Source organism: Myodes glareolus, chromosome 7 (genome assembly GCF_982192425.1).
Source record: "Myodes glareolus chromosome 7, mMyoGla1.1, whole genome shotgun sequence".
Taxonomy (NCBI): domain Eukaryota; kingdom Metazoa; phylum Chordata; class Mammalia; order Rodentia; family Cricetidae; genus Myodes; species Myodes glareolus.
In genome coordinates, this window is record NC_142032.1 from 34,337,799 (window position 1) to 34,350,377 (window position 12,579).

The 12,579-nt window shown below is 35.0% G+C and overlaps 1 protein-coding gene across 10 annotated transcripts in view; it reads left to right on the forward strand.

Annotated features, from left to right (window-relative positions):
* Rfx3 (regulatory factor X3) overlaps window positions 1-12,579 on the forward strand; it is a 243,934-nt gene that overhangs the window by 175,341 nt on the left and 56,014 nt on the right. For all 10 annotated transcript variants that reach the window (XM_087908011.1, XM_087908013.1, XM_087908014.1 and 7 more), the window contains 2 exons: window positions 715-896; window positions 5,168-5,287. In XM_087908011.1, the coding sequence (XP_087764137.1) occupies window positions 715-896; window positions 5,168-5,287 (302 nt within the window). The remainder of the gene's footprint in view (window positions 1-714; window positions 897-5,167; window positions 5,288-12,579) is intronic.

A 12,579-nucleotide genomic window follows, 5' to 3' on the forward strand; every position in this document is an offset into this window, starting at 1 on the left:
GTGGTAGTGTGCCTTCCAAAATTTTGAGGAAAAAAGACACCTCAACTATGAGGTAGAAAATTGAGATGATTGTAAAAATTATTGTCTTTTATATAGAGAAGTTATGTGAAATCTCTAGTAAGTGTACTTCTTTGGAGGAAAGAATGACTAAATTCTGCCTGAGTACAACATTTGTCCCAGTAGATATTATTATTGTTATTGTACTGTGTAGCGATAATTTGAGATAAGTAAATTCATTTTCTGTGAAAATGAATACAATCTAATATAAAACTTCATATGAATAAGTCTACTGTTTACTTACTGTAACAGACCAACATGCTAGTTGTTAGGTACCATGTTGCCAGGTTTAGAATGTATTAGGTACTGTGTTTAATTTTATAACAATTATAAGTGATATGTTTATGTTATTAATCTTGACCAGTGAATGCTATTATTTGAATTTTTAAAGAACTTTGTTACTCCAGGATTATAGTCAATATAGGGAAAATTATTATCTTTACTTATGCTTAAAAATTTGAATATAACATATTGTCTAAACTGATAACTGCTGTGACATTTCCCAGAGCATAGAAAGTCAGATTTACCAATTTCAAGATAATTCCTGTTTATCCTGACAGTTAATGGAAGTACTTCCAAGTATTTGTACATACTGTGTCTTGCCGAAGCTTTGGCAAATTATGTGAATTCTCTGCTTATTCTCTCTTATCTTAACAGCTCCAGTGGCTGTTGGACAATTATGAGACAGCAGAAGGAGTGAGCCTTCCGAGAAGCACTCTGTACAATCACTATCTTCGACACTGTCAGGAACACAAACTGGACCCAGTCAACGCTGCCTCGTTTGGAAAACTAATAAGGTCCATTTTTATGGGGCTACGAACTAGGAGATTAGGAACTAGGTTAGTACTGAAAATCAACACAATTAGTTCATCCTCCTTTATCAAATTACAGCAGTGTTATACAGTGAGCAGAAATGTACTTGATTATAGTAAACATAAAGGAGATAAATATAGCATGAAGTCACTTTATAAAATTCATAGGAAAAGGAATATTACTATTCAGTGAGTATCATCAAACTGGTTTTCAAACTACATAGAAATTAGAAGGCCAACCTGTTATTGCAAGATTTGAATAAGATATTTTTAAAAATTGTTATATACCACTGTCACTGCTTTTTGAAAATAAACCTATTAAATGTGAATAAAGTGACATAGTAAATGGGAAACTAAACATTTCCTTACTGCTTTAAAATACATTTAATTATTTCTATGAAAACTTTGACTAGAAGAAGTAGCTAAGGTGGAAGTTTCCACTTTATCCTGTAATTCTGGGACAAATTAAAGGTATTTGGTAAACTTACAAAATGTGAATATTTGAAGTCCTTGCTGATGGTCCTGTTTTACCTCTTAATAGCCTTCTAAGGTTTCTATACATTTCTCTTGCTCTTGATTGTGAAAATAGTCATATGTGGGAGTGAAACTGTGTCATATTTCCATTTTAGAGACCAGCGATGTGAAGGAGGAACTTTCAGTCTCATGGGTTTCTTTCCTTCAGAAACAATGAGTCTTTCTTCTAAGTGTTATGATGAAAAGAAAATTTAGAGCCTTGGAGCTTCATTTTTATTCTAAATGATTTTTACAAATTGAAGACTAATACTTTAAGCAGTTAGGGAGAGATCTATTCACCCGATGGCTTTCTGACTCATACAGGGATCATGCACACAACATTAAACTAGCAATGCTGTGCTGTAAAGGTGATAGACCTTTAGTTATAGGTCACGGCCTTCAAGACATACAATACAAAGGGTTTTCTTTTTACTCTCTGCGAGAGAAGCAATGCTCTAGTAATTACCATCATTGCACATTATGCGGAAGGGAGAAGTGAATGTTTTCAGAGAGAAAAGATTAGTCTGCCTGTATCCATCTCCAGACATATGGCTCAGATCCCCATAGCAGAACACAGTTTAACATGTGAAACACACACTTATGCACTCCAGCCTCCTTTCTATTACTGTGATAAACAACTCAGGGAGGAAAAAGCTTAGCTGGTTTACACTTCCAAGTCTCAATCCACCATTGACAGAATTCAGGACCAGGAACTAAATACGGAAACCTGGAGGTTAGAGCCATAGAAGAATGCTTCTTGCTGGCTAACTCACAGGCTTTTGCTTAGCCCAAAGCCACCTACCTTTGCATAGTATCACTTCACACTGAACTGGACCATCCAGGACCAATTAATAATCCAGACATCCTCCCAAATACATACCTACAGGCCAATCTGATGTAGGCAATTTCTCAGTGAGGGCTTTCTTTTCAGGTGACCCAGCTAGAAAATAAAAGTTAAGCAGGAACAATTTCTGTAGGATAATTTTTATAGAAAATTATAAAAAAGATGCCTTAATATATAAAGAATCAAAGAAATGATAAATTGTGATTTTATGCAAACTCTGAAAAAGTGCATGATTGGACAAAGTGGTGTCATCTGAAATTATAAATAGGATGAACGGTGGCCCAGGAAGGCCCTTCATTCAGATTCCATGCTGTGTCCTCAGGCAGAAAGATAGTCCCTTCCTCCTGATGCAGGAAGGTCCCTCTGGCATGGGGATCTTAAGAAACATCAAGATAGAACAAAGAGGAGCAGCTATGTTTTATCACACATTTCATTGGAGAAGAAATGAGAGAATTTTTTTACTCCATGGCCTGTTTCTGCTGTTTTCTCTAATTTTGAGTACCATATTTTAGGATAGTGTGTCCAGAAACTCATTACTGTGTTAGCTTTAGGAGAGTTTGTATGTGTTTGAACTGTGAATTTTTCCTTTTGCTTGCTTTGAAGCAAATGTGCAACTTTCAAATTGCCAGAGGTTCCGTTCTTTCATAAATATATTCTTTTGGTACTTCAAAAGGTAGTATATTTTAAATTGCAGAATGTGATTGTCTATTCAGACTGAAGAAACTAGCTTTCATTCCTTTGAAAAAAGGAACTTTTGTTTCTCTTGTATTTCCTCCCTCCAAAACCAGGAAAATCATTATTTGGAGACCTAACCTAGTATTTCCTAGCTGATGGCTCGGTAGTTATACATATGGTGCCAATATTTTGAAACTCTAGGCTGTAGTCAACATTCTAATAGCTGTATTGTTGTGCTGCTTTTGTTACTGGAAAGGATTTCAATGGGTCCTATTTTGAGACTCTATTCAAACCTTGAAACACATCTTTATAATAGAAAGGGACAAAATTGGGGTTGTTTGGGTTTGTGAATGAGTAGAATCCATATTCTACTCATATACAAGTACATTCTGCAGTATTGCAGTTTTTACTTTCGATTCCCTACCCCCAAGGATTTTGCCTTCTAATCCTTTTAACATTGCAAGTGGGGTTTACAGTTGAGTTGGAAAGGAAAGCCTAAGAGAATAAGGAGGGAATAAATGCTATGGGTTGAGTTTAAACAAATGGAGTGTTAGGAAGCTAGGGGAGGAAGCCGATGGTGTTGGGGTAAAATTTCAAAGATTTTTTTGCTGTGGAAACTGATATCAGCTTTTCACTCTTGCTCCAAGGAATGGAAGGAAAATCAGTATAGATCAAGAGGCAGATTAAATCTCATGGGTTTTTTTTGGGGGGGGCGGGGGAGTGGGGTTTTGTTGTTTGTTTAAGTAAACTGTCTGTAGAAGCATTATCTGTCACGAAGATTATCTAGTGAAATTATCCAAACCAGACCAAACCTCCTTTTGGTACTCAATGTAAACAATAAGCAAATAGAACCATTGCATTTCTAACAAAAGCAGTGCAAAGGGTGCATTTCGGTAGATCCTATCTCCAGATTACATCTGACTGAGGATGGCCCTGGGTATACTTCTCTTCCCAGGACATTCCTGGGGGGATAAAAGACCTTCCTCTTACTCCAACCCCAAAGCTGATTTGTAGGAAGCTGAGTCTCAAAGTAAAGCATCAGCTTACTTTGTGAACTTCCCCATGATTCATTCCTCCTGCTTCCTGCCCTTCCCTTTACTTTCTACAACGTCTACTTCATATAGCACACTACCAAGTGTGTTCCTGGTAGGTTTTGTTGTAGGTTTTTGCTCTAATCTTGGTAGGTTTTGTAGACAAGATCTAATTTCTCAAGTAGAAGGTGTTTCTCTACATCATTAAGTTTTCCCTTCTATTTCTTTCATTTTCCTAAAGTATAGGGATTTGATGGCTTTAATGTCTCTTCAAATATATGGCTCATCTAATGTATGTTTGTTAGTCTTGGAAGTAAAATTATCTATTTTCATTAAAAATATTTAATCCACACACCACTTACATTTCTCTTTGTAAATGAAAGAAAAAATTGGAAGAGCACTCACTGACATATTGCTATATATAGACTTGTGAAAACTAGTCTCTCTGCAAGAATTTACATATTTAAAATGTTATTTTTGCAAGAATTTGCAAGTTCCATTCAGGATAAAAATTGTCATTTCTAATATCAAGCATGGTATTTTTCATGAACACTAGGAAGTTCCAAAACTTTTATGCCCCGGGGACTTCACCATTTTTACAGGGAAATACTCTAATCTTTTATAGTATATCTTATTAGTAAACAACAGATATGAATCATTAAAAACAGATATGAATCAATTAAATCAATAATAAAATGTAATTTAAAAGACATGTTAAGTACCTTCTCCCTTTTTAGGTTTCAAAACATTAGATAAACCACCATAGCAACTAACAATGAAATTATACCATCATTTCTAAAATAAACACACAAAGAATTAATCCAAGACTACAGAACAAAGACTTTCAGTCCAAGTATTTATAGTAAGTTGCTGTCAGTATACAGTGCTTTGTGGGTGAATTGTGATTGGCCCAAACTCTTTCCCAGCCACTATCCCTTCTAATTAAGTTTGAAATATATGTTAGAAAATAAATTAATGTGAGTGGGACAAGTAGGCTATGTGGTGAATATTGAAGTGAAAGTTTAAAGGAAAGGTTTGCCTTGAGGTGATTGCTTTGGAATCATATATTTATTTTGGAATGTCACTATAGAAACATAACAGGCATCCAGAAAAGATAAATTATAAATGTGAAATGTTAGTATAATGTTTCAACCAAATTCTTCTGTGTGAAGTTAATGGTTAATATTGGTCTTATTGACTTTTCATGTTTCTATATTTAATGTTCTTTTATGAAGAGGAAACTCCAAGTACCATTACTATGGGATTCGTGTGAAGCCAGATTCTCCTCTTAATCGTCTACAAGAAGATATGCAGTATATGGCTATGAGACAACAACCCATGCAACAGAAGCAAAGGTACATCCTCAGTTACTGTTATGTCAGAGCTCCACACATCTTAACTCCATAGTCTTCTTATTTCTGAACAAATAGAACAAACACGTGCAATGGACTGCTGCTACCATTGACATGCTTCCACTGTGGATAGTGTGTAAATGTCGTTGAGAATTTCAGTGATCCTTTTTCAATATTTTAAAAATAGCCTATCTTTGAATGTGTTGGGCCTCTTTAAAGTTAAATGTGATGTCCCAAACTACTTTTCATACAGTAAATGACACATGAAGGGTAAGGAGTACACACAGGCAAGTTGTATCTTTGGAGAAACTTCATTTTAGTGTTCATGAGACATACTATTCTTACATCTTTCAAATCACTTTTCAAACTTTATTTATTGTGCATTGCAAGTATGAATGTGTATGTGAGAAAAAAATAGTGTGTGTGTGTGTATGTGTGTGTGTGTGTGTGTGTGTGCCTGTGTCTGATGTATTTGTGAGGGTTGGTGGGTGGAGGTCAGAGAACCATTTTCAGGATTTGGTTCTCTTCTTCCACCATGGGTTCCATCCAGTGAGGTCATCAGCCATGCACAAAATGCAGCTTTACTTTGTGAACCATCCTACACATTCCAACTAATTCTTTTTGACCAAGTCTGAGTTCTTGTAGGATCTTTGGGACTTCTTACATTTTTAATCTAATCTTCATAAACATAGAATTGTAGACATTAGAACTTTAACAGATCATGCATTCATGAATGGATCAATGGATGCATGGGTAGATGCATGGGTGAATGAGTGAATGGGTGGATGCAGACAGAATTATATTCCTTGGAATTTAAAAAAAAAAAGCAACTTTGTCTGGTCTGTGCTCATAATCCTTGACAATGAAAACATGAGCAGCCATTTTTCAAGTGTCTCACAAAGGCCAAATGGAATATATATACCACTACACTGTTGTTAAGCCTTCCAGTCACTTATGACTGTCACAATTAGAGAAAATAAATATTTTAAGAACTCTGTCCTTATCAGTGTAGCTTACCTATGCTCTGTAATTACAACTGTTTTTTTTTCAACTGAAGTGGTAGAAGTAACTAAGAAAAAGGCATGATTTCACTAGGTTCTTCTTCAATCGAGTAGTTATTTGTGTAGGCAAGATTTCATCCAAGCTAGTGTAGTACACAGAGTGACTTCTAAGTCATAGACAGACAATGTTACATAATAGATTTTCTTCTGGTCAGCAAATATTCATTGAAGTTCTACTGTGTATTGGGCTTTAAATTCAAGAATAAGACAGTCTCTGCCTTTAAAAAGACAAAGTGTGTGAGGAATGAAAGGGTAAAGTAATGCAATACGTTGTGCAAAAATTCAGTTTTAATCAAAGAACTATAGAATACAGAGTAATTGAGCAAACTCTGGGAGAGGGAGGACTAGAAAACTTCATAGAAAAGGTGTTTTTTGAGTAGGGACTAAGAGTGAGAAAAACAAGGACTACCTAGGCAGAAGGGAAGTGTTCACATACTCACACAAGGTGAAGGATGGTGTTGTCTGTAGTGGCCCATGATCTGCTTAAGTTGTTACTGCAGAAGGAAGGTAGAAAATATTCTAAGTTGTCTAATGAGATACAATTTATATAGTAGTTTGAGCCACATATTAAAAGATTTGGTTTTGCATGAAAGCAATAAGTTTGCTTTTGCGTATGTAGAAAATAGCTTTAAAACTATTTAAAGCTTTGAAACAAAACAATGAAATTCTCTTTTTTTCTAGAGAGATAACTTTTTATTTGGGGCAAGACATATTTAATGGGAAGGTATGGACATGAACTCTTGCTGTGTAGCTTCAATGCGGTCATAATTTCCAGTGTGTCCCAGCCTGGAGATACAATTCAAGGCTGGCCATCATATGAAGATTTTTAACCCACAGATTCTCAGTTTTGTTTTTAATTGCTAGTTATTTTTTGTCTGTAGGTAGGAAAATGAATTTAAAAGGACTGAAAAATGACAAAATAAACCATAGGTTAGTACCATACATGGTAGCAATAGTTTATGTTATAATAAACTATTATGATCTCAAGTTTTTATTATCTTTCCACTTATTAAGAATATAATTTATGGAATTTACTTTCTGATGTGATTTCCACCCCAAAGCTTAGCAGCAATGCAGAATGAGATAGTGATGAAATCAAGAAATTAAACATTAGTACTAACAAAAGCTTGATAAATTGTACCTAAGTGAAGCCATTTTCATTCTGTGATTTACCTATGAGGAAATGTAGTAAGCTTGCATAAAAACAATCTTTATAGAAAGCTTGAATTGGTAAGCAAATACTGTTTCTGTTCTTTTTTTTCCTTTCTTTTCTTTTTTTTTATTGTCTTCTATTTAGCAGACCCTAGAGCTATAAAGGCTAAGGAGCCATGCAACCCTTTGATACATATCTCCAGATGGTGATAATTGCTAAAAGAAAGAGATAAGATGTAAACATGTTTATGGAGATATAGAATTCTTATTGCATGAATAAAATCTGCCAATACAAGTGTCTTATGGGGTCTGCTTTCTTGTGAAAGAAGAGCATTATAATACCAAAGAAGCACTGGATTTTCTCTTCTTCTGGTAGCACTTTTTTTTGAAGCTGGGTCCACCATGTAGTCTCAGCTGGCCTGGGATTTACCATGCAGCCCACTGGCTTCAGACTCAGAGAGATCCTCTTGCTTCTGCCGCCTAAGTACTGAGATTAAAGGTGTGCACCACCACAGCTGGCTAGGCTCTTGCTCTCCAAATGGCATTCCAATAAATGAAGGCAGTGTTTTTGTTTAGTTGTACAAGGGCTTTGGGATTCTCAAGAGGCTTCAGCTTGCAGAAGGAGCACATCCACTGCACACTATTTCTTTCCTTTTGTCTGGATATAAGGGTCACATTAAGAATATTTGTTGAAAATGATGAAAAATAATTATTTTCATCATTTATCTGATAAGTTTTTAATGTCTGGATGATTCCAAGATTTGAACATTTTAATGAAATGAAAATTTATTTAAGAAAACATACTCTCTTGTTAAACTTCAAATGGTATGTGAAAGGTTTAAATTATTTTATAACAGGTAGTAGTTTTAATATTTCAGCATATTTGGATTGAATATTCCATGATTCATTGTCTGCATCTGTAGTTCCATATCTTCAACGGTTTAAACTACATGCTTCACGTATTTTTTTTTAATTAGAAGTCAAGTATATGTGTTGATTATTGATTTAAAATTTGGGTGTTTAATTTTATGTATCTAGTTTGAAAACTAGATTGGGCAATAGAGACAGTTTTTACTTCTGTGTAAATCAGATGCCCTTCCAAGCTACCATGGAGCCATGAATCAAATAATAAATGAAGAGTTCTGGTTGAGAAGCAGATATGACAGATATATTTTCCCATATTTGAAAGATGAATCCATCTTCAAATCAATTATCTAAAGTAAAGGATCAGACTAGAGCCTGCTTGATTCAAATAACTGTGGGGTATAACTACTGACACAAAAATTACAATAGTCAGGGTCTTGCCTTCCCGAGGCTTATTCTGTACCTGTCTGTGGACAGTGAAAGGACGAATGAATTAATGACTCCCATCAGCCCTTTGTGCTGTCACTCGAATGATCAGAGTTAGCATAACAAGATATGATAGCTGCCTTGTGAAAATACTGTCAACTGTGGGTAATCAAAAGGAGAAAAGGGAGTAATGTATAAAATATCTTCTATTGAAAATAAACTTTACAGTTAAATGAGGTAATCACCAGATTTTAAGGATATTTACTCATGTACTAATTGCTTGCCTAATTTAGACAACATATAGGTTATCAAGCACCAAAATAAAGAGAGCAATAATTTCCAGGTCTATAAATTATACAAAAGTGTTTGTTGCATTTATATTTAGCACTTAAGGAAATACATAAGAAGTCTTGACATGTGTATTTTTACTATTCTTCTAGAATCTTGTTTCAGAACTGGTAGAAAGGAGCCATGTGCTCTTGACAGTGTGCCTGACCATATCTGGTGCCAATAGCTACTCTCAAAATATTAAAATACATTTATACTTTCTCAACAATTTCATTTAATTGTAGTTGCTTACAAAATAAACATATCACATGTAAAAAAGAACATAGGATGACAGAAAGGAAGGAAGAGGATATCACTTGATTTCTGAGGAAATGATGTCTGTTTGGGATAGGTAAGTCATCATATAGCAGCCTGGACAAGAACTGACCCTCTCATCTCCATTCTTGTATGGAATCTATCCTTGATGACACAAGTAACTCAAATAAACAAACAAAAACAAAAATATATATGCATTTACAAGAAAAAGCAGCCAAGTTTATGCTCCTCTCTGCCTCTCTTCTTCTTCACATCTCTTTGAATTTCCCTCTCCCTTTCACGTGGGAGACCAAGGCAAAAGAATTGCTCTAAGCTCAAACAAACCTCAGCCACATAGTGAGACATCTGCCAAAAATGCACGTGAAACCCAGGGCAAAATCACAATGTTGTGAGTGTGTTTTAAGTAAGGGGGGGATGCGTCACCTACCCATTTGAACGGTCCCTTACTAGGAAGAGGAATAAGCCTTTATGGCACTGGGAGAAGATGAGAGAGATCTGGTAGGAACGGGTGACAAGACTCCTTTACTTCAGATATGAGAGAGGACATCCAAAGACGTTTGCCATTGGACTGTTCTTAATGCCAGGAGCTTAGGAGAGGTGAAACAAAATCTCTCCATTTAAAGTGGTACTTCTATTATTATGACTTTGAGCCTCAGTTTCTTTTAAAATGGAAACGAACTTCAGAGATCATTTTATAGTTCAAGTAGAAAAAAATAAAATATTTTATAGCTGGAAACATTTAAGCATTAATCTTCTTCATAATAGCATGCTGTTATAAGCACTACAGAAAACTCTTTAACAGTTCTTTGCAAATTTGGAAGAGTAAGGCACCTTCAAATGTTGTGTGTGTGGCTTGTTTATACTTCAAATATGTTAGTTCCCAGCTTTGGTCAGTGTTAATTGTTCATCGTACTTTTTTTGGACCATAAAAAGCTACTCTTGGAGGACTGGGTCATTCCTCTGAGGCAGGTAAGAGTGACAGAACTCTCTAGTGAGCAGATACTCTGTTAACTGTGCACTTCACTCTGGAACATCAGTAAGGAACCATGACACTGCTTGCTGAAGTAGTTATCATTAGTTTGCCAGTGTTCTAGTTCATGACATCATGAACACGTTGCACTTATAGTCAAGAGAATCCTAAAGAACGACTCCTCAAGAATTTTTGAACTCAAGGGATGTACACCAAGTTCAATAAATAGTCATAGTCATCACCTAATACTGCTCTAAGTGTCCATTGAACTTAAAAATGCTCCTCAATCTTATTTTATATAATAAGTTTCATCTGGAAATTGTCATTTACTTACAAGAAACTAGACCTATTAATTGTGCTCTATGCAAGAATCTTATCAATCCATTTTTTTCTACACAGGAAAATTTAATTTCATTGTTGTCAGGTGGTAATTCTCTAAATGAAGAAGACATGGAGGGCATTTTTTTTTCAGAATCTCTGTAACAGGATGGGCTAGCTGTAAATGAAGTGCACCACACATTCACATGCATGCACCCATGCACACACACATTTATATCATGTTTGTGCAAGTATCACTGTTCTAGGCTTCTACCTGTGTAAGTTCCTGATGCTAAGGGCTCAGTTAATAGACTGAAGAGATTAGGCTTACCTCTTGCAACATTACATTCTCAAAACTTAGTAGATTCAGTAAAAAAAAAAAAAAGTGATTGGTCCCCATTATTCATTATCATTTAAGACAACCATCCCATTTGAACTTAATTGTTTTATTTTTTGCATTATTGCAAATGTAAGAATAGTGGATAGCCAAGTTTTCTGAGTTGCCAAGAAGAAGAGAAAAGAAATCCTATCTTTAGTCAGTGAGGGTGGTGTTATAAGTCATTTGAATATTTAGTATGACTTCTAAGACTCATTTGCTCCTCTAAAAGAATGGATATCTGCACATTCTATTTTCTTCTGATTCATTCATGTTTGTGTCATTTGGCTCATTTCCAATATATATCTAAAAGTCCTAGGGCAATTCTTCCAAAGAGCATTACAAGAAACCAGTAGAAGATTCTAACCTCTTGCTATTATTGTTAGCTGGGCATTTTTTATTTCTTCATGCAAATTATTTTCATACTTTCAAGAATTTTAAATACAAATATACAAATGTCTAACTAGTTCTTCTTTTGACTTTTGCTTGGACCTTTTTTAGCAGCTTTGAAAGGACTTTTGTTTCATTTGTTGTGCTGAAACCCCTCTCCAGTGATGATGACTATGTAAGCCCTCTGCCTTCCTCTGGGCTGCTTTAGTGTTTGTGCTTGTAAGAATATTGACAGAATATTACTTCTACAGTAGAGCACAGCTGTCCAAGCCCTAAATAACAGCTACAGCCAACCTCATGGGGGCAGATTCCTAACAATTTCCCAAGTTTTCTGTGTTAGTGGCAGGTTTCAAGCATACACTCAGCTATTAAGACATCAGAGCGTCTTTCATTTCTTAATCATTAACAATGTTAGCTCTGATTGCCCATGGAGCTGCAAGCTGTTAAAATGATCATTTGCTCCTTACTAATTTCGAAACCAAGAGCTGCTGCCTCATTTAATAAAATGCTGGTCTCTCCTATGAACATGCATAACTCAACTCTGAGTCTACTATGAGAAAACTTAACCTAGAAGTAATTTGCAAAGTAAATGGGGTTACTTGAGGGTATAGTTCTAAATACTGAGAGCCCTTTACTTCAAAAGGATTCAATATGCACATTTGTTAGTGTTATGCTTTCAATCAGTTTTCCTATCTTTTACAATGTAGTATTTTTGACGCTTATTTAATGAAGAAAAAAGAAAAAATTCATCTTTTAATAATGAAAGGATAATGAAATTTCACCAGATAACTTAGATAACTTAGAATTATTATGTTAGATCATTAAAATATTCAAAAATTTAAAAATACTATGTTTGCCTTTCACCTGGCTAAAACTGAGCCTACACAAGGCCATATCATATGTAATACTAAATAATTACATGATAAATTGATGTAATATGTGTTAAGACCAGTTAATAGTGTGATCTTGGTCATTCATTTTAAATTAATGTATATTACGGGAAAAACTTAAATTTTTTAAATTTTTTGAGAAATGTGTACTGTCTAATGTTGGATATATTTCTACAATATGGGGCTAAAGGCCTGCTTCGAGATAAGAGGTTCCTGTGGATATGCAAGCTCCTTAGGAAATCTTC